The sequence below is a fragment of the Pollachius pollachius genome (assembly GCF_949987615.1).
Source record: "Pollachius pollachius genome assembly, chromosome: 3".
Classification (NCBI taxonomy): Eukaryota; Metazoa; Chordata; class Actinopteri; order Gadiformes; family Gadidae; genus Pollachius; species Pollachius pollachius.
Genome location: NC_136936.1, coordinates 19579838 through 19602116, shown reverse-complemented (window position 1 = coordinate 19602116; position 22279 = coordinate 19579838). Strand labels below are relative to the sequence as shown.

The window sequence follows — 22279 nt, the reverse complement described above, 5'->3', positions numbered from 1 at the left end:
AATTTTAAATTGTTCTCTGTTGTTTGCTGTATTGTACGTGCTTCATTAATTCTGCTTGGGTCACATGGGGCCAAGAGGCAGTTTCCATGGTGGGAGCCAAACTCCCTATATTTAGATTAGCAAGGAAGAGCAGACCACGATAAATCAGTGTCAGCAAATAATTGTTGCCACGTGTTTTAATTTAGTGTGTTGCTCAGCGGAACTTTGGGTTTCCCGGAACATTTTGACAAACTGCAAGCCCTCAAAGATGAATTTAGTTCATTTTATTGTTTTAGTTTCCCCATTATGGAAGGCTTCCCAGACAGTGAGACACTGGCTGAAATTGGGTTGTGCACCTTGTCTTATCCAGCGTCTGCTATGCAACACAAGACAAATGAAACCCCTGATAGCTTGAATTGGACATCTTCCGGGACAATCTCGCCTCCTGCTCCTTAACAGAAAAAGAGACAGCGGTCAGTAACTCACAACAGCCTCCTTAGATCCGATTAAGATTGCGCTCCCGCGTCCTCATGCAGTTCAATACCATGAGTCCTTGTCTACTTTACTTCTGCTTCCTTCCCCCCGTCTCCCTATCCCGAGCTCACATCCTAGCCCAGCCTCCCACATTTTCTGTGGCTGAAATACATTCACTAGGTCCTGTTTAGAGCCCACAGTCTGACTCGGGGTGAAAGTGTCACGTTTGTGGGAGGGATGATTTGCTCAGGTTGGATCGGTGGGAAAAGTTGGCTGATTTAGCTGAAAGTGTGGTCCAAATTATATTTAATTTATTGTAATTCCAGAAATGGACCACAGTGCCCTACATTTTTGCAGGTGTAAAAAAAAAAGCAGAACTATTTCACCATTTATTCTTCGTTGTTTAATCAAGATTTAAATTTATATCATGAGTATCAATACATTTGAGCATCGACACACAACATTTACCACAGTATATCTTTTTGGATTACTTATTTTGTACTCTGCCTCTCATCCTCCCTCACCCCCTACATAACACCTTTGCATGCTGGGACGATGGCCAGAGACCGCTGAGATCCACCAGCAGACATTTGGTGGTTGATAATGGTAAATTGTGTTTGTCTGTGTGCGTGCATCGACGCACACATGGTCTACAAAAAGCGCATGCTGGATAATTTGCCCGTGCCCATTTTATTTCATGCAGGCTATATACACTTATAAATCAACTCACAAAAGTTAAAAAAAAATCAAAATAAATGGTTGTGACATTGAAATTGGTTACGAAATGTACGCGTTACATTACAATCCAGAAAACCCGCCGCTCCCCGTTTATTTGTATTGGTTTACAGGCCAGTCTTTACCTCTCCAATATGGCGGCGACGTTGACGTCTTGCATCGAACAGTCGAAGCAGTGCGGCATCGCTGAATCAACGGCCCTCCCTACGCGACACAGTTCTGTGAGCAGAACCAGGGACCTTCCTGCAGAAGTCGCAAGTTGTGGTAAATTATTTACGACACCTATGAAAACATATTTACGACACTTATGAAAACCCATTTACGACAGCACCATGGCTGCCTTTGGAGCAAGCTTTGAAAGCGAGAATTCAATCGAAGACAGAAAGGAAAATAAGAGAAAAGCTCGTCAAGAAGTGGTTGAAAAGGTCAGAAACGACAATGTACTCAAGCTTTACCCTAGATTTGGTCACGTCGGTGACTGACTGTTGACCGACAGACTGCTGTCTGACTGTTGTCGGCTGAATCATTGTGTTCGTTAAGCAAAAACGTACAATAACTTAAACGAATGCTAACTGCTAACAGTGACAGGAACAACTATTTAATTTCTTCCTTTTTAAAAGTACATAGTTGCAATGGTTACTAATCTAGAGTAGTGTAGAGTGTAGAATCACTCAAAAAGATTCAAGCAAACCAGGCCACTGAGGATACTAATGCAGCAATAAGATTGGTAGTCGTGCATGAATTAGTCAATATTTGATTGGCAGTACGGGTACAAAGCTTGTTTTATATACACCTTGTTGTGCCCCTTGTACATTTGTGAGATCTTAACATGCATAACGATTTCTTTGTATCTACCCTTTCATTAGCTTAAGTCCATTATACATACATGAATACTCGTTCGGGTCTCAAAGGTGGAAGATAACATAATGTGATTTTCAATGCCGTTTATGCCTGTCACAGCTATGTCGTTTGTTTCCTGTTCATTCAGGCCAAGCAGTGTTATGAGAGGGAGGAGAAGAAAAAGGAGCTGAAGAAGCTGAGGGGAGAAGACACCTGGATGCTCCCTGAGCTCGACCAACGATTGAAGCAGATAGGACAGGTCAGATGTTGTGTCTGTTTATTTCGTCTATTTAGTTAACGCTATTCACAATAACAAGGCTGGTTTAATGGATTATTTTTATATACCTGGTGGCGTTGTCTCGTTTTGACATGAACTAAAAACAGAATTTTTTTATCTGATCCTTTTACAGGAAGACTCTGTCAAAAGCAAGAAGAGGAAGAAAGAGAAAAGGTCTAAAAAGGCCAAGAAGGAGAAGAAGAAGAAGAGAGATAAGAAAGAGAAGAGAGCAGGGACGGGAGATGGCTGTAGTGACAGCTCAGAGGTATGAGCTCCCCATGATGCGATGCATTATTGCTAATGCTTACCAACAGCAGACCATGCAACCAGCTTTTCTCCAATGAAGGTAATGCTAAAGTTAATGAGAGAGAAATATTTTTTAAAGAACATTTATTTCACTCGTTATTTTTTTAACTAAATGTGACCCTTATGAATGTATTCATGAAAACATATTGAAGCCATTCAAGATGTGTTTTTCCATGAAGCTATAATTCACCCTCTTTTTGTATTTTCTAATCTCTCTGAATCTAAGGACTCAGAGGAGGAGTGGGTGGAGGCCCAGCCCCAGCCAGAAACGGTTAAAGGCTGGAAGATTCCGGCAGAAGCCAAGGCTGCAGAAAGCAGCCGTAGTCCAGCCCAGGATGCCCAGGTAACGCACTCTTCTCCTTACTGCAGCTACGTACACAAGAAGTCCAGTTTTAACTGTCACTATTTATACAAAAGTGGATACCTCAGTGTCATGAAAGTTGTTCCCAAAAGATGGACGTTCCCCCGTAGTTCATATTAGCTAGCAGGTAGCAGATGTATTGCTACTTTGGGTTTGAGATGAACGGAAAGAATGCCCAAGAAGAAGATTGACTAAGTGATGTCATTGTAATCTTTCCTGCTGGTCTGCCCGGTCTGTCCATTGCTTCTCTCCACAGCGAGACGAGTGGATGACCTTTGACTTTCTGGCGATGAAAACCACATCGACAACAGAGAGGCGAGCTGAGAAAGACCGGCTGAAAGGGGAGGAGAAGTCCAAAGCCGAGGCTATCGAACAGGTGGGTGTGGATGTTTGTGCAACCATATCTATTGCACGTAATGGTTAGCCCATTGCATGGGTGGAGTAAATAATGTAGTTCTTGTCTGTATATTATTTGCACAGTATCCTATTGGTATTTTGACCCAATAGGGATCTATAGCTCCAGAGGTACAACATGTAAATGTAATGTATATGTGAAACAAAGGTGGCCAATTGTGTGTTTTTTATGTTCAACAGTCAATTGTGCATCACCATCATCTATTTTGTGGGCAAAGCTTGCATAGAATAGCGGAAACAAGGTTCATGTTGTCTCCAGGCTGGTCTGCACAAGCTGGAGCTGAACCCGTTTTGGAAGGACGGAGGAAGCGGTCTGCCCCCAGAGAAGAACGCTGTTGTTGTTGCTGAGGCCAAAAGAGGTAATAGTAGCAATCCATTCAGTAGCATTTTGCACATTATTCTCAAAGAGGAAACTGAAAACTTTGCAGAGATGCCAATGTACATTAAAGGACAAATCCGGTGTAAAATGGATCTGGGATATGTTTAGTATGATAACGAGTTGGAATGTTCGTTTGGGAGCAAAAAAGCGCATATGGCTGGCTGGCTGTTTTTAGCCGATTCTACCAAAACGCTATAAACTTGGAACAATGGGGGCATGTGTTATGGTAAAACTAAATCGTTATTTTAAACAACTTAAAAGGCTAGAAGTAGCCCGACTCTTCTTAGGTAGTATAATAAGGGTCTTAACATATGAAACGAGGCATTGATAACTTTCTAAGTGTACAGATGTTTATTAAAAAAGGACATTTTATACACACAATACCATCAGTAGTTCACCCGTTGACGCCATCTTGTTGCATTGAAAATGGGATCTCCTTTTTGAAACTGGGTAAGTTTCATATAATCAGATGTTAATAAAACAACGCTACGTGTGGGGTGAGTACCAAACATCATCTCATGGTACTCACCTGAGTAACTCTAAAAAAGTTATGTGCACCCCTTCACATTTTTTTTCTGTGCACCCACGTCTTTTCTCAATTGTTAGAGGCCATGAAGCCAATGAAGAGGCCATATGCGGCTGTCTTGAGAAAAAATGCTCAACGAGTTCTGAAAATATCAGAACTCGTTACCCTTGACCAATACAACGGAGGAGAAGCTTGTTTTGGCCGTGTCCATCTATCCAAACCGGGTCAGACTGAAACATAACATAACAGAGAGGAAAAAACAGTCCAACAAATATAGGGAATAATAAGGAAAGGGGTATCTATATAATAATGAGCCTAAGTTTCAGTGTCTTTATCTTATAGGTTGTTTTCCATTCAAATGCTTCTCTGGTGATCTGATAACACTCTGAAAATACAGCTGTGAAAACTCCCAAGACTGATTCATATCAGGCTATTCATATCAGTTAATCAAAAGCAAATTAGATGCTCAGGGATGCACAACCAAATATTAGAGGTCCCATGGCATGAAAATCTCACTTTATGAGGTTTTCTAACATTAATATGAGTTCCCCTAGCCTGCCTATCGTCCCCCAGTGGCTAAAACTTCCGTTTGGTGTAAAACGAGCACTAGGTATCCTGCACGCCTTTTGAAAAAATGGAAGCTCAGGCGTGCTGATTTGGACTGTGGCTGTGGTGTCAAGTGGCCACTGGGCCAAGCTACCACTAGTGGCCCCCTTTTTTCTTGGCTCATGATAGGCCTCTGATCTTTGTAAGCCCCAAACAAAAAATCACATTGTCTTGGCCCTACGCCGATCAGGGGGCCTATCATGAGCCAGTATTAAAAAAACAACAAAAAAAACACATTTACGTGCTGCTCAAGACAGGCCCCCTGATCGTCGTAGGCCCTGGGGCTTCAGCCCAGGTAAGCCTGTGCATTAAGGCGGCCTTGGTGATAATATGTATTATATGATATAGATATCTTTGTATTAAATGATATTATTTAGATATAGAGCTCCAGGACTCCTGCCTGAGCACCCAGAGTGTTCTAGAATATTTACAGAACACGGCCAAAGGCTGTGCGTGCCTCGCCATTGCGATTCATCCACTGTAAACAGAGCGCATGGTAACGTGGCCGCAAGCTGCTCAGGGCCACACCCCTACCCTCCTTCTTGACCCGCCTCTCTCCTCCTCATTTGCATTATAGCTACAGACACCGAAACGGCGCGTTTGGGGAAAGCTCAATGTGCGACTGGCTCGTAGTGGCTGTAATTCTGGACCACGGCTGAATTTCGGGAAAGTCTTCAAATACTGTGTTAAGGGCCTACTAATATCTATATTAAAGCATAAAGTAGCATGCCATGGGACCTTTAAAATTGTCTGCACCACAGCAGCCATTTTGGCTGTGGCTGTTTCTTAGCAACTGTTGATTGTCCATTAATCCAGATTATAATTATATCCTAATCTAACATTTTGGCTTGTTGTGGATAAAATCTCATGGGCTGCAATGTCAGTGTGATTTATACTTGGACCCGTTGTTTGCTTGACTGTTTACCTATTGAGCGTGCAAGAAAAACCTGACCAAACATGGTCACTGATTAATGCCAGGTGTAGTAAATGTAATTGATGTCAGATGCTACGTGTCTGGGAACAATTATATGCATCACCTCTACCTCGCTTTTATAGATTGGGTTGTTTCCAGCTTGATAACATGATCAATCTGTTTAATCAGATATTGAATTGAGATAGACTCCCCATATCAGGAGCACATGTCATGGGGATCTTTCTGGAATATGCCATTGGTGTGTGTCCCCCGAGAGAGGAAGGCTGAGTGGTGTTCTTCCCCTTTTAGCACTTAAGTTTGTCAAGAGACTCACCCCCTGATTCGCGAATTCTACTGGTATATTGAGATTTTCCCGCTTTTACTTGAGCGAATTCTGTTATCTTGGTTGTTTAGTGCCTTTTTGTTGTTGATTGTTTACATATGGATGTGTAGAAGGCATAGTGATTGTGACCACACTATGCATCACGATTATATATTCGGGCATATGTGTGTTCTAGCAATAACATCAAGGACAAGGTTAATAATTTTCTATTAATGAAACTGTGTGCATGTCTTAATTCAAGTGTTCCCTCTCCTCCTAGTGTCTGCAGTCAACGATGGCGGTCTGAGCTGGTTGAAGAAGAGCTACCAGAGGATGAGGGAGCAGGCAGAGAGAGATAATTGCAGCCTGAACGAAATAGTGGCCCAGAGATACGGGGTAAGACACACACACACACACACACAAAGTCCTCCATGTGGCGGGTCCATCTTCTTCTTTTTGTGTCTTTGAAGCTGGTTGGCAATATGACAGTTTCCCATTACTTTACACAGTCCTTTGCGTTTTTTTATTGAACACGGCGAGATCCTTTGTGCTGCACTGGTTGGGTAGTAGGGGGCAGACAACACAGTGCTGCATTGTCTGGTCCTCCACATTCACTGGTGGTTTGGCCAGGGCGGTTCCTAACCCTACTTGTGTCAAGAACTTACCCTTCAATCAAATTGACTAAATCAGGTTTACTGTTTGCCTAGGATTTAAATAGTTTGTTTTTTTAAATCAAACATTTGCATACACATATGCATAGATCTCTGAATATTTATTTTGACATCCACTTGGACGGGCTTTGCCAAATTCTGACAGAATTGTGGGCAATAACGGGTGTCAGTTCTGTCAATGTCTCCTTCATCCTGTCTATCTCTCTGACACACACATGATCGCACGTGCACCAGCACAGTTACTTTTGAAGGGCTCTACTGAATGCTGTCGCTGTCATTTCACTGCTGTGCTCTCACAACACTGCTGACAGTGCAGTGAGGTACTTAAAAGATATGGTGTACCTTGTCTGTGGGTTATCTGTAAAGCATCCTTCAGGAAACCTTTGACAGCTTTACCTATTTTTCTCTGTGAAACCTCTCGCAGGATTATTTTGTGCAGCTTCTAATGATCAGCAAGAGCCCATCTGCCTTTGCCTTTCACCGCCCTGTTCATTTTGATATCAATGTTAATAAATTAATTAACTGTTGTTTCTTCTCCTCATAGTCCATGGAGGAGTTCCAGAAGCGTCTGGCAGAGGCGGAAGAAGCGGCCTATGGGGCTCCAAGGAGAGGGGCGAACAGGGGCATGGGGCGGGGGAACTGGAGGAGAGGAGACAGGGACAGCTGGAGGAGGGGAGAGGGTGACAAGGCCGACAGAGAGGGCTGGGGACGAAATGGGAGGGAGCGAGACCTATCTCCTCGAGATGGCGGCAGGCGTTGGGAGAGAAGTGGCGAGCCGAGGGAACAGGGGAGCGAGCGGGAGAGAGGCCCGGGTGAAGGCCGCTACAGAGAGAGGGACCGCAGTAGGGACCGGAGCAGAGGAAAGGATGACCGGGAGGGGGAGCGAAAACGCAGGAGCATGGACCGGGACGAGGAACGGCCCAGAGAGCGGGAGCGGGCCAATAGCAGACATACAGAGCAGGACAGAGAGGGAGACAGAGACAGGGAGAGATACAGAGACAGGCCCAGGGAGAGGGATGGAGGCCGGCCTGGGGCTTCTGACAGAGCCCCACGTGACGACCGTCCATCCTGCCGAGAAGACTCCTCCCCTGGACGCAGCCGGCACACCCCTCCCCTGTCCCTTGGGTCTTTGAAAGGCCGCTTCCTCAAGCCCTCAGAAGATGAGGACGGGGAAGGTGGGTCAAGTTTGGTATATTTTACGTTTGATTGCAAAGACATGCATGTTTTTTTTTAAGAACTATTGTTCAAGTGACATGTTTTATATATATTATAAACACGATAATCCGGCCCCACGCCCCCTCCTTCCTAGAACTGTTGGCTCAAAAATGCATATTTTTGACTTTGAATTGAGCTGAAACAGGGAGTCACTTCCGCTTTAACGCTTGATAGGCTTTGTGAGTGAACATATCAGAATTGGCACGCATGGCAGCGCCATCCATTGTGACCCAATGGGGACCCGTTATATAGAACACGGAATAGGACGGATGTCAAACCGTGGCTTGTCTAGTGTGCGACACGCTCTACATTTGAAAGTTTGCTGTAACAGAGTGGATCCCTTTCCATGTTCAGTTCGCAGGTCAGCACCAGATCCTGCTCGTCTCCCCAAGGCCTTCCTGAAGCCCAGCTCCGACGACGAGGATTCCCCGAAGACGGTGCGTCAGCACCACGGTGTTCCCCACTCGAGGAGGGAGAGCGGCCCGGCCCAGGGAACCGACAGACCAACAGAACCACATCAAGGGGATAAGAAGGTTACTGAAGCAATGGCTCACCATGGGAACAAGGCAGCAGTCACATCCTCAAGGTCAGTGACAAGGCTCAATTAAGCGAGCCTTAATGCTAACCCTGAATGAGTTTAGTTTTCTCTCGAACCAATTGCCTTAGTCATTCTCCATTCCCATTGTGCCTAAGAGATCCTTACTCACTCACTCACACGCTCACTCACTCACTCACTCTGTGTGTGCCCTTTCTTGTTCTGCAAGTGCTGCTTTCCTGTCAATTTCTCGTCCTTTTCTCTGACTACCGACTGCAGCTGTTGCACAAAAAGTAGTTATTCTTACCGGCTGTTCAGCCATACCGTCTGCTTGTGGGCTTCCTCCATTCAGTCTTTGCAGCTGGTGGGTTCCTAATGGAGCCTCAGCGGCACAGGCCATGGTCGCTCTCTGTTCGGAGAGAATATCTGGCTGAAAGCTGTTCAATTCTATTCCCTCTGTTCAGTAAACATCAATACAACCTCACCCGCACGCCTCCCTCGCAGTGGTCGTCAGATAACCGAACATCATAAGATCATACATTCCCCAGTTGTTGTTCTTGTTGTCGGTGGCTGTATTCATCCATAAGTGCATCAGGCTGGTGTCGCTACCGCTGTCTCCCTGCTGTGACTGTGGTAGCCCCGGGTGCAGCCAGAGTCTTTTCTTGATACACCTCATTAGGCTAAGTTGTTTAGGTAACCCGGCGTCTGAAGGCCCGGCCGCATGGAGAGCCAACCGTGCCGTCTTGCAGCCACGGCAGAGTGAGGCCATTAGGAGTGTAATAGGCCAGAACAATGCCTCTCCCCCCCATCCTGGGTTCAGGTGCTCCCCAGGCAGGGCTTCATGCAGGGAGTTGGGAACGTCTAAAGTTAATGGGAACCCTAGCAACTAATAGAAGGGGAACTTCAGCACCAAACCACCCCACTGTTATAATTGACACAGTGGTTGTCTGCAAAGATGTGGGTGTGCTTTAATAGAGAGAAAAGTTTCTGTCCACCTCTGTCCCCCGGACAGATGTGAGGAGATAAACACAGCAGCACCGTCTCTTAGAAAACAAAGAATATTGTGGTGGGTGCTTCTGATTGGCTCGGTTTAATGCCATGGGGTGTCCTCTGTCATACAAGATCAAGTCTGAACATTGGTTGTTACAAAATCGAACAACTAAGGTTGGACATTTACAACGCAATTGCATTTTTCTATAGTGAGGAGAGCGAAGAAGAGGAGCTCCCCCTGCTCACAGATGAGGAGATGAACAAGCTGGGAGCCAAGCTGGTGAAGGCCGAGATCATGGGAAACACGGTGAGGTTGTCTTTTCCGTCCAACATTTAAACTCATAGGATACCGTTGACAAAATGGGAGCTGTGTGTTTCGTGCTATCTCTATCTCACAGAGTTTAGCTGAAAAACAAGTCAGTTACTGCTACAATTCTGGCTTCAGGAAGTTGACTAAGAATAATTTTAGGAAAAATCTCCTCTTATGATAGCATTTAGTCACTCTAAAATGTAATACTTTTAAAATGTTTTATTTAACATGGCTTTCACATTCAGCACAATTTTCAGTCACATCTTTGTGAATAATAATGGCTATAAATGAGACCGTAAATGAGCCAGTAAGTAAATGTCTCTTGAATGGCCACAGTGTCCTTTCTAATGTCTCCCACTATCTCTCTTTTGAAAACTCCTATTCGTCATCATTAGAAGAGAAGGAGGCTAAGAGCCATATCAACTCGTTTGTTATCCATCCATTGACGCCACTCCCTATCCCTCTTCCTGGTTTTAACTGTCAAAGCAATGATGACTACGGTGATCTTTTAATAGTGAATCCCCTCATATGCTCTCTTTTTTTACGCACAGACTCAGGAACACCTTATGTTTGCTGTGCTCTAATTGTCAATTTTAATAGAAAGAACCTCATCCCCAGTAGACATTTAAAAAAGCTGTGTTTTGTTGTAACATAAACCTGTTTTTGATGGTCCAAAAGGTTGTAAAGTTCTGTCAAGGGACTCCAAAAGTACCATTAAATTATATTGAAGTAATTGTGACTAAGATATCCCCTAACGATAAACCTAGCCTTCACATTATCCACTTTCTGACGAGCAGTATGTCAAACTTAAAATACATATATATTATGAGGAAAGATTGAGGTCCAATTCAGTGGCATGGTTGTCATTTTCATGGGATTATTTTTTTTACCAATTTCCGTATTTCTGAAACGCATGTTTATGATGAACATCATACAAAGGCTTGTCCCAATAAATATCAGGCCGTGCCATTCATACTACAATCAAGGCATTTTACTAATAATTGCCTTAAATAACAATCATTATTTTTGTTGAACATTTTAGGCTAATGCTTTGCATGCTTTGTACATGAGGCTGTTTTTCCTTTTTTTTTTGCAACAAGGGTGACTCTGGTTGTATGAGTGAGTGGTAACCGTGCGTGTTCATCAGTGTAAATGTATTTCCTTCCTTTTGTGCGCAGAATGCCGTTCTGTTTAGGACGCACAGGACAGTGATATTTAGTCAGAGGAGGGTTTTTATTTGAGCATGTGTTTATGGATGTTTTTATGTTGGTGTCCTCAAGGCCCTGGTAGACAAGCTGAAATCCCAGATGGAGCTCGCTCGTAAAGCCAAAGAAAACCAGGCAATCAGACTGCAACAGGCGAATGCCGCCAGAGCAAGCCAGGTAAACAGACTGCATGAAGATAAATGACGGCTACGACACGTACTCCCCTTTCTTTATCAATCCGGAGGTCATTTAAATGTCAGAAGAGTTGATGGAAGAATGTACCTCCAAGAGGAAATATTTGGTTGTTGGGATAGCCATGAGGAGGGCCTCTGGAGAATGTTGGCATCTGATTTATCCAAACCTAATAATGGGCTCCCACTCTTTGATGTGTCTCAAGATGAGTGTGAACATCAACAAATGGAGATAACCTTTTCAGACCCAGTTCATGTACAATGTCAAACAACACACATGTTTAGCCCCACACGGTTAAGGGGGTAGACACACACACTCTCTTGCTCTCGCCCTCGCTCTCTCTCTAAGAAGTCTATCTCTCCATTCCTCTTATCTGAGCCATAATCCAAACACATGCGGCCCTAAATCTACTTTATTACGCATGGAGACATCCTGAGGGCATCCATCTCTCTCTCCAGACACTCACCTTAAAATTCATCTAAATAGTTTCTGCTACATCCTGCTCTGTTTTTCAACACTTTGTTTTTCATCCTACGACACGACGTACACGAGTGTCTCCACAGAGTCTGACCTCCAGGAAAACCGAATGGGAATCAAATGTCTATGTAAGCGTTGTCTCACATAGAGCCACTCAGAGGGTGGGTGGGGTGTGGGTGAAGTTGTGTGTTTGTGTGAACACGTGCGTGAATGTTATTTGGTAAAAGGGGGCAGTGGGGAGATGGGATGGGGGGATCAGAGGGAGATCTGTGTGCCAATGGCGCAGTAGTAAACAGCCAGAGATCCAAGGTGGACTGTGACAACTCTTCCCACTGCAGCGTCTCCCCCTGATGCCTTTGAATTTCATTGATGGGGATCAATAAAGTATGCATCTATTGATCTACATAGCTATCTTTTTATAGCTTCACACATGCACGCGCAAGTGGCAGCCCATTACCGGCCAGCGCGCTGTCGTTTGCCGGCAGCTTGACGCCCCCATTATAGCCATCGGTGTTCTTTTCGCCGTGACGCGCAATGTGTGAAGTGCGCAGATCGGCCAAGCACCGCCGTTGCGTTACTGCGATATTCTCCAACACACAAAACACAACGCAATCTGCCGCGATGCTGAGCCGGAACATTCCGACAGTCTTTCGTTCTGTAGTTATTGTAATCTCCTTCAGTACTTGAATGCTAATTATTAGTATTGAGTATAAATAGGTAAAATACCCATGTCAGAAATAATCATACTCAATTTAATAATCTGAATGATTTAAACAAAATCAGTTTTAATCCCATCCCCATTTAGTTTATCGAGGAAAAACCCTTGTGTGTACGATCGTTTAATTGGCTATACCATTCCATTATTTATTTTTTACATGAAGAAGAGAGTTGGCATATATAGCATTCAGTTGGTTGATTGTTTTTGTATTAATGCTTTTAAATTGATGGTCTTGTGAAAAAGCTTCAAGGACCTTTTGATTATTAAACACAAAGGCACACATGAGGAGGTCTTGCAAAATTAATATAGCCTTTTATGAATAGTTGCGTAAATACAAATGTAGCGCCAGGATAAGTCAATTGCTGAGGTATATCTTTGATTTCTGTCAAGCGGGACTATAACGGATATTGGCTTATCATACCCGTGCATTGCCCCCCCCACCCCCCCCATATATTAATTATTTAAAATATGTATGAATAAATATTTTAAACACTCGGCTGTTAAGGCAGACCATTTTATATACATTGGTGATATTAACGATGTCCCCTCCAGAAAATTATCTTGGAATAATTCCATGTTTGTGTTCCCCCCTTAATTTGTATTGAGATCTGTGTCCTTAGCCAAGGCTGTATTCCCCCCCCCCCCCAACCCATTAAGGCCACTCCGGTTTTAAGAATGCAAATTGTGTGCTGCATTGTCGTGGCTGTGGTAGGGGCTTGAATTCTGTTACGATGCCAGTGTGTTGGTCTTAAAACCTGGTACCGATGGGGTCCCAATGAGCTGGTTCAGAGCAGACGGAGAGGAGATTCTGTTTGGTCTGTCAGCCAATGTTTCTCCACTGCTCCTGGTCTTTTATTGTCTCTCTCTCTCTCGCCCACTGTTTTCTTTTATCTGGCCATTTCCCTCAACCCACTTTTCTCTCTGTTCTGTCTCTGGAGACCAAGGTTGACCTGAGAACCAAAGCAATCCATTTGATACGTCCAATTGTGCTCAAGCTCTCTGCCAGACTGTCGGCGACCAAGAGTGAACCCAGCAATGACGCGCGCGTGTGTGTGTGTGTGTGTGTGTGTGTGTGTGTGTGTGTGTGTGTGTGTGTGTGTGTGTGTGTGTGTGTGTCTGTGTCTGTGTCTGTGTCTGTGTCTCAGCCTCTAGGGCAATCCGAGGAAGAGAAGGAAGTACTGCTGTTCAGGACGGACCACTCGGGCCGGGCCTGGCCGGTCAACGCCCCGTCAGAACCACAGGAGCCGCACGGAGGACGCAGGAAGAGAAAGCCGGTACGGGAGGGGAGGGGAGGGAAGGAGCACAGGAGGCTTTATTTTTAGAGGACAGAAATTGGTGCTCCTCGAGTGTCCTACTATCCTTATTACAGTTACAACCAATAACAATCCTTAGGATTCACAAAGGAAGATTAACAAAGGCCAGTGTGAGGGAGAAGGGTGTTGATGTCTGTCCCCCTTACACAAGTCCAGACTGTCTGCTGTGTTTCCCCTTTCCCTGATGACTATCCTGATGGTCTGTCTGTCCGTCCCCAGATTGAGACTCACGTTGACGGCGAGCGCGTGCGCTACTTCCAGGATGATGACAGTATGGGTCTGCAGGAGATGGTCCGCAGGGAGAAGATGAGCACGCCCCAGGACCAGAATGCACTCTACTCGCGCATGGCTGGCAAGGTGAGAGTTGGGCCCGCAATGCCACAGACTCCGAATATGTCAACCGAGTTGGACAGGCATCTGAGGTGATGGTTGATGGGGTTGTAAAGTGCCTTGTGCATTGCGATCGTGATGATGTATTCATAAACTGTGTGTGTGTGTGTGTGTTCATGTTCGTGTTCAACTACACTGACATTTGGTCGTCCCACTTTATACGTTTCCTCTGTCTCTTACTTTCTTCTACTGCTCTCTCTCTGTGACTGTCTCATATGGTCGTGGTTCATATAGTTGCAATGGCGCAGATGGGCATAACATAGTGTGTGTGCGCACGCCTGTTCTGCAGAGGGCTCATGTTGATTTTAAAATCCAATTCATTAACATGACGTTTCTTTCATGTTCTTTCATGTGCAAGCTCTTTTTTGGCCATACGCGCGCACACACACAACCAGGGACTCACCTACAATCAGGGATACTAAAAATATATCTGCAGTTACCATGGCAGGGCATCTATAAATATCAACACCAATCATGGCTATAGATTTATGCTCTGGTCAGTAGGGACAATTGCATTGTCTCTACAGTGTGTCAATTGTACCATTGTTATCTTTCCAGAACACTCTGGTATTCCTCAAATCATTGTGCCTTACTTGAAGAATGATACATGTAAATTGAATTCCACATTCAATTTACATTTAAGGCATTTAGCAGACGCTTTCATCCAAAGTGACTTGCAATAGGTGCATTTGTCAGAAGAAGGAGAACACTATGTCGCTGTCGGTATAGTAAGGATGTTCATAGAACCAAATGCCAAGCACTAACTATTGCTAGGTCAACCCATTCCCTGTATACAACAAAACTGGCTAGCATAAAATGCTACACAGCTAAGTACTATTTTTACGTGCCACAAATGTTTTTACAAATGACTAAATCACTTGCTGTTGCTGACTAGGAGGGGTAATACCCATAATGCATTACATTGGGGGCATTTCTAATTTTCTGTGAGAATGGTTTGTGAGTGATGCGAGGAGGAGTTATTGAGTGCTCGATATGAGCACACTAGCAGCTCACCTCACAAGACCTCGAGTGTGCACATTTCCAAAGTGGACTTTGATGTTAAAACAACTACATTAAAATGACCAATAGGACAACCTAACCAAAACAATTGGGCTAGTTTGGATACCAGAACTGTGCTATATAGTATCTCATGAGATATATTGACACCTTTTTAAAAACCATAATACTGCAGCTTGCTAGCCAGGATTGACAAATGATTGTCTGTTATATGCTTACAATAACCAGTTGGTTGCCAACCTATATGTGGGATACTCATAAATGTTATATGGTATATGTGCTGATGTCTACATGGTGTATATGTTTAGCTGATAACGATAGTCAGGTTTAGGTTACCGGATTTTAGAACGGATATAGACCTGATTATAAAGATAGGGTGGCATTAAACACACACACACACACACACACACACACACACACACACACACACACACACACACACACACACATACACACACACACACACACACACACACACACACACACACACATACACACACACACACACACACACACACACACACACACACACACACACAATGTGCTTTATTAATCCCATGCGAGAACTGTGAGTGTCATAGCAGATGTACTTTAAAATAAGACCTCAAAGATATGCCGAAAAAACGAATGTGTGTGTGCGTGCGTCCTTGCATATACGCCCACACTCCTGCTAATTAATCAAACTTACACTCTCTCACTCTCACAGACCAGCACTACAGCCATGCTTGCGTCATTCTTTCAATTTCTCTCACTCTTACTCATACACAGATTCTGACCCGTTTCTCGGTTGCCATGGTGATGAACAGTAGAATCATTGCAGAGTTTATGTGCACAGACACACCCCCCCCCCCCCCCACACACACACACACACACACTCTGGACATGGTATGGAAGAGGCACTAAATGTTAGGATGACGTCATCATTTGCATGTGTTATCTCTGAACCCAGGCTACATTTACCCAAAGGAAAGACAAATAAACGCCAAAACTATGAAGTGAGAATAACAATTCAAGTTTAAAAATCATTGTACATTCATATGCCCTTTTATGCATTTACTGCTTAATTGGACTCAAGGTTTAAATGAAAGAAAAACAAACACTGAGTAGTACTGGAATAGCTTAGCTTGTAATGAAATGCTATGTATCAGGCGTCCAATCAAATACATGAACACACACTAGCTCTCTGTCTCTCTGTATCGATGCGTTTGCGTCACAACCTTTCCGAACTCCTCTATGCACCCACCCGCCTTCATGGATGTCAAACTCCATCTAATCCCCCACATCCGCTCTCCGTCCTCCCCTCCCAGATGATGGGCAAGGCAGACGGCGACAACTACACGCTGGACGACATGTTTGTGTCGAGCGCGGCGCAGCGGGAGGGAGAGGGCCGGGACGAGGAGCGCATGAGGAGCCAGGCGGTGGCGGAGAGCCGGCGGCTGGCCGCCTCCATGGACCAGTGTCCCCGCTGCTTCAACAGCCAGGAGCTGCAGAAGCACCTCATCGTGGCCATCGGGGCCAAGGTACTGCTGCTGCTGTCGTCGGTCCCACACGGGCTGACCGGCTGGGCCATAAGAGTTGAGACGGAGATGAACGTTAAATTAAGGATTTTCCAGAATTGAGTACAAATGTATAGATGTCTGCATACACCGTGTAACCATTAGATAAAAAATAATGAAATATATTTGAAAGTAATGTTGGGCAGGGTATTTCTAGAAACACGCATGTCCCCGAGAAGCCCTTGAACATGTTTGTCTTTGTGTGTCCAGTCGTATTTGAGCCTGCCAGCAGGATTGTCGATGACCGAGGGCCACTGTCTCATCTCACCCCTCCAACATCACTGCTCCGCCACGGGATTGGACGAGGACATCTGGTCAGAGATGCAGGTCGGCCAACCTGCGTTTTTCCTTGTTGTTTTCAGGCGCCCCTGCTCTGGGCGCCAGACATGTCATGGCCGTCGGCGACGTATGATATCAAGTAAAGTAATCAGGATCTAAGAAATGATCTCCTGGATCGGGCACACACAAAACAGAGAAAGGCTTCTTTTTTTTTATTACATTACATAACATTACATTTCACTGACCAGTACATTTAAATCTGTCGCCTAAATGTTTCCCATGTTCAAATCTACGTGTCTCAATGTTTTGCACGAACTGGTACTTAATCAAGTTAGTGGTTTAAAGCGTTCCTTACAGATAACAAATGAGCTAACATGCAACATGCTGTGATGCATTTATATCCCCCAACCTATTTAGTTCCTTAACCAAAACAGACCAGTTCATTCCAGCTGCGGTGTTGTCCCTCTCCTCTGTCCTCAGCTGTTTCGCCGTTCTTTGGTGCGCATGTTTGAGTCCCAGGACCAGGACTGCGTCTTCATGGAGACGCACATGAACCCGCGCAGACGGCAGCACATGGTTCTGGAGTGCGTACCTCTACCCCGAGAACTGGGAGACATGGCTCCTATATACTATAAGGTGTGTGTCCGTCTGTGCATTGTCAGCCCATTTGTACAATGTAATGAACCCTTGATGAACCCTTGATGTGGAAGGCCTCGGAGGGTCCATGCTAAAGTTGGAGATACAGAACAGTGAAGGGATCCAACGTACTTGACTACTTCTGCGTCTGTGGCCCGTGTGTTTCTTCCAGAAAGCCATCATGGATTGTGACGAGGAGTGGGCCATGAACAAGAAAGTTGTCAACCTCTCGTCGAAGGATATCCGGCAGGCGGTACGTAAAGCATGGTGCTCTTGGTCCCCCGTGCCTCCCGATCCTCGCGTTGATGATTTGTTTGTTTGTTTATTAAGAGTATCCCCGTTTGCTTAGGCCTTGACAGCCAGCTAATCTTCCTGGGGTCCAAGCCGATATTACATATTTCCCAACCAGTAATTATTCAGCGATAACAAACTGAACACTATATATATCGACCCAATATTGACTTTTTACAAATGTATCTAGACAACACAGGTGTGTTTAAACCAAAATAGAAAATGAGACCGGTCTTCCAACGGTTTTCTGTGTTTTCCTTCTTATTTTGTTGATCTAACTGAAGATGAAGGCTGTATAAGCGGTTTTGGAGGGCTTTTGAGGTGGCATTCTAACGGGATTTGTCTCGGTCTTCAGGTTCCCAGGGGCCTGCCCTACTTCGCCGTGGACTTTGGATTGCAGGGCGGCTTCGCTCACGTGATTGAGAATGAGCAGAAGTTTCCTCACTACTTTGGCAAGGTCAGTAACGGACATCAAACAAACAGACATTGAGTTAAACATAGTTTATCTATGATGCTGCCTGTATTCTACAGTCAACGGCGTTATCACTTTTCAGTCTAACTGTTTTTGATAGCTGTTGATTTGGTCTATCGACAGCCCCCGAAATATGTAAAATGCACTTAGATGTATACAACGCATGAGTGGAATGCTTTTTGCCATGTGCAGTCACATACAGTCCCTGACAAAAGTCTTGTCACTTATCGATTTTGTAGAAACAACAGCTTATGACCTGACTTTTAATTAATCCATTGGTTTTAGAAATGGTTCATATGAAAGCTAAAACCCTCCCAATTTAAGTTTAATATACTAAAATAAATTTGCTTCACTGAAGAAAGATTGATCATTTAATGAACACAGAAAGGTCAGATTTTGGCAAGACAAAAGTTTTGTCGCCTACGGAGAGTAATGTGTAAATTGAACAAATAATTTACTTCAAATACAAAAAAATGTTGCATAACATCAGTGAATTAAGTAGTGGTGCCGTGAGATCCATATTTAATATCTTGTTTGACTTCCATGAGCTTGAAGGACTGCATCCATGCGGTTCGACAATGATTCATACAATTTATTGATGAAGTCATCAGGAATAGCAAAGAAAGCAGTCTTACATGCCTCCCAGAGTTCATCAAGATTCTTTGGTTTCGTCTTCCATGCTTCCTCTTTCATTCTACCCCATACATGCTCAATGATGTTCATGTCTGGTGACTGGGCTGGCCAGTCCTGGAGCATCTTGATCTTCTTCGCCTTGAGGAACTTTGATGTAGAGATGGAAGTATGCAATAAAGCACCATCCTGCTGCAAAACTTGACCCCTAAAATATCAAGAATACTTCTTGATAAATATCAAGAAATTTATAATATATAAATATATATCAAGAATACTTCTTGATATTTTAGGCTATTGATATTGCCTTCCACCCTGCAAATCTCTCGCACACCCCCATACTGGATGTAACCCCAGACCATGATTTTTCCGCCACCAAACTTAACTGTTTTCTGTGTGAATCTCGGATCCATGCGGGCTCCAGTAGGTCTCCTGCAATATTTGCGGCGGCTATGATGTTATTCAACCAAAGATTCATCTGAGAAATCCACCTTCTACCACATTTCCAGCGTCCATCTTTTTAGCAGGCTGTGGGCGTTGACAAAGGCCATACGTTTTTTTAATTGCCTTTTGTTTAGTGCTGGTTTCTGGGCACTGATTCGACCATGGAGGCCATTTCGAGACAGACTTCTACAAACTGTTCTGGTTGACACGGGGACTTGAGTTGACCAGGCCTGGTGGAGCTCTGCTGCAGTGGAAAAGGGGCTGACCTTAGATTTTCGAGCTAACAAACGGTCCTCACGAGCAGTTGTCTTGCGGGGTCTGCCGGACCTGGGATTGTCAAAAACATCTCCAGTCTCTTCAAATCTTTTTCTTATTCTTTGTACTTGACGCTGAGACACATTGAAGGTGTCAGCCGGCATGTTGTCAGAGGTCAAGTTGCAGTTGATATGAAGGTCTGGTGTGCTGGGGTTCTTTTTATACACACCCACTAATTGATTGATCAATTATTGATCACAGGTGAGGCTGTAATCTAAGATTGGGTGCATCATATGACAAGGCGACAAGACTTTTGTCTTTGCAAAAACTGACTCAGTCGGCTTTACCAAGCTGTGAACGTTAGAATGCTTTTCAGCAGTTTTGTTTGGCACCAAAACATTATTTCAAAAGCTGTTGGGGTTGAAATTAACCATTTCTTGTAAAAAAAATTGATCAGTCGTATATTTGAGGGGCACTTAAGGTCAACTTGCACCCAAGCGACAAGACTTTTGTCAGGGAGTGTACATCACATGTTGAAATTTGGAAACTGAATACAGCAAGCAAATCTCATTTTGTAACCGGTCTGCTAGTATAGTACAGAAAAGTACCTTCAGTATGGGTGAGTTAAAATGACTCAATAAAGGCGATACGATCATGTTTTGATTAGCACTGTGGGGGTCTCTTATTCTGAGCATAAGGGCTCAAATCTGGGGGGGGACGAGATGTTCCGCTTTCTTTCGCTTCATATTTGTTTCAACCAATCACGTTACTGGAGGCAGGGATCTGTAAGCATGTAATTGGCTTTTGATGGTGAACACAAACTCTGCAAACTCTACAAATGTGTCTGTACAATTTTCAAATCAAAGCTGTGGACCGGCCACTGTGGAAATACACTTGTACAGTTTTTGATATCCAGGCCAGGCTCTGTGCCGTCTTACTCAAGTTGTTATGCTATAACATAGTAGTACTGCTGGATCCGAGATTATCCTTGTGTCAATGCTTATACTCTAAATATAATGCATTTTGTTCCCCCTATTTTGTATTTATCTCTCCCTCTCTCCCCCTTTCTCCCATTAACCAGGAGGTGGTGGGAGGCATGATGGATCTGGAGCCGCGCCGCTGGCGTAAACCAATCAGGGAGAACTTTGACGATCAGAGGAAGAAAGTCTTGCAGTTCGCTCAGTGGTGGAAACCGTATGACTGTACCAAGACTGACGGCTAGCTGAATACACACACACATGCATGTTGTACTTGGTGTAGTACTTAGTTAACAAGTATGTTCCAAAATTCCAAGAAGAAAGGTTTTTGTGACAAACACACTCAAGCCAATAAACATACACATTCAGTCTTTTAAAATGATGTGAATGGGATGAAGGTATTTTAATATGCTAGATGTTTTAAATAAAAGGATTTTGATCAATGTGTGGGATCCTTGTACACAACAACTCAATACTATGCAGGAAGAATATGTTTAGAATAAACACTTAGTATTGGCTCTAAGTTGGATAATGTAAAGTCACATCAGGATATGAATATTTCACTTCAGAGCAGTCATGTCATTCAAACATGGGAGGCGTAGCAATGCATATTTCTAATCAGAACTAGATTTATTTTGATTTAAAGTGGGTTATCTCCATGATCCGTCTCTGCTTTGGATTAATCAACGTTAAATTTGGGCGTCTGCAGAGCAGGCTGCGTATGTGGGCTGGGGTGGTGGATGGTGGCACATTAACGGCAGGCTGGCCTTGTGTCATAAGCCCCGGCACAGCTTCCTCTAAACATTACTCTCCATGCTGTCCAACCCCAGGACTTAATACGTCCTGATCCTTCAGCTGTCACTAAAACACAACGCTCTCCCATGCAACACTTCCAAACACACTCACATGCACACCTACTCAGAGGCATGTGTGCTAGGATCTTTGCATTATTTTGTGAGTTCTTATGAGTAAGGAATATTAGTATGCATTAATTAATTTCAGACAAAGAAAGTGCCAGGATGGCTTATTGGTTAGCAGGCTATTTGTAAGTTTGGTAGAAATAATGAGAACAAAGATTTTTGGATTGCATCTATGTTTTACGTCAATACAGAGGAATTGGTCATAATTCAGTGGCAAACATGAATCTAAAAGCATCAACTGTTTTTTATTCATTTGCCTGGTCAAAATATAGGTATATTAAAGGTCCTATCGCATGCTACTTTATGGATGTTTTTAATATCGATTTTAGTGGTGGGCCCCTAACACAGTATTTGAAGACGTTCCCGAAATTCAGCCGTGGTGCAGAATTACAGCCACTACGAGCCAGTCGCACATTGAGCTTTCCCCAAACGTGCCGTTTCGGTGTCTATATCTTTAATGCAAATGGGGAGGAGAGAGGCGGGTCAAGGAGGAGGGTGGGGGTGTGGCCCTGAGCAGCTTGTGGCCACGGTACCATGCGCTCTGTTTACTGTGGATGTATCGCAATGGCGAGGCGCACACAGCCTTTGGCCGTGTTCTGTAAATATTCTAGACACTCCGGGTGCTCCGGCGGGAGTCCTGGAGCTCTATATCTA

The 22279-nt window shown here is 44.1% G+C and overlaps 1 protein-coding gene across 1 annotated transcript; it reads left to right on the top strand.

The window, feature by feature from the left end:
- The first annotated feature begins 1519 nt into the window (after window positions 1–1519).
- Window positions 1520–21136, top strand: cwf19l2 (CWF19 like cell cycle control factor 2). The gene is made up of 19 exons (XM_079733537.1): window positions 1520–1613; window positions 2177–2287; window positions 2439–2570; window positions 2838–2954; window positions 3229–3348; window positions 3646–3745; window positions 6413–6528; window positions 7348–7978; window positions 8373–8604; window positions 9754–9850; window positions 11134–11235; window positions 13591–13719; window positions 13978–14115; window positions 16473–16685; window positions 16932–17048; window positions 17481–17636; window positions 17809–17889; window positions 18283–18384; window positions 20810–21136. The coding sequence occupies exons 1-19, from the start codon at window positions 1521–1523 to the stop codon at window positions 20948–20950; spliced, it is 2928 nt and encodes a 975-aa protein (XP_079589663.1). The 5' UTR covers window position 1520; the 3' UTR covers window positions 20951–21136.
- Window positions 21137–22279: the final 1143 nt, after the last annotated feature.

Coding starts and splice junctions, on each gene's coding strand:
- cwf19l2 (XM_079733537.1), top strand. CDS start 1,521: ATGGCTGCCTTTGGAGCAAGCTTTGAAAGCGAGAATTCAATCGAAGAC. Junction 17,890..18,282: donor CGAAGGATATCCGGCAGGCG/GTACGTAAAGCA, acceptor CTCGGTCTTCAG/GTTCCCAGGGGCCTGCCCTA. Junction 18,385..20,809: donor TTCCTCACTACTTTGGCAAG/GTCAGTAACGGA, acceptor CCCATTAACCAG/GAGGTGGTGGGAGGCATGAT.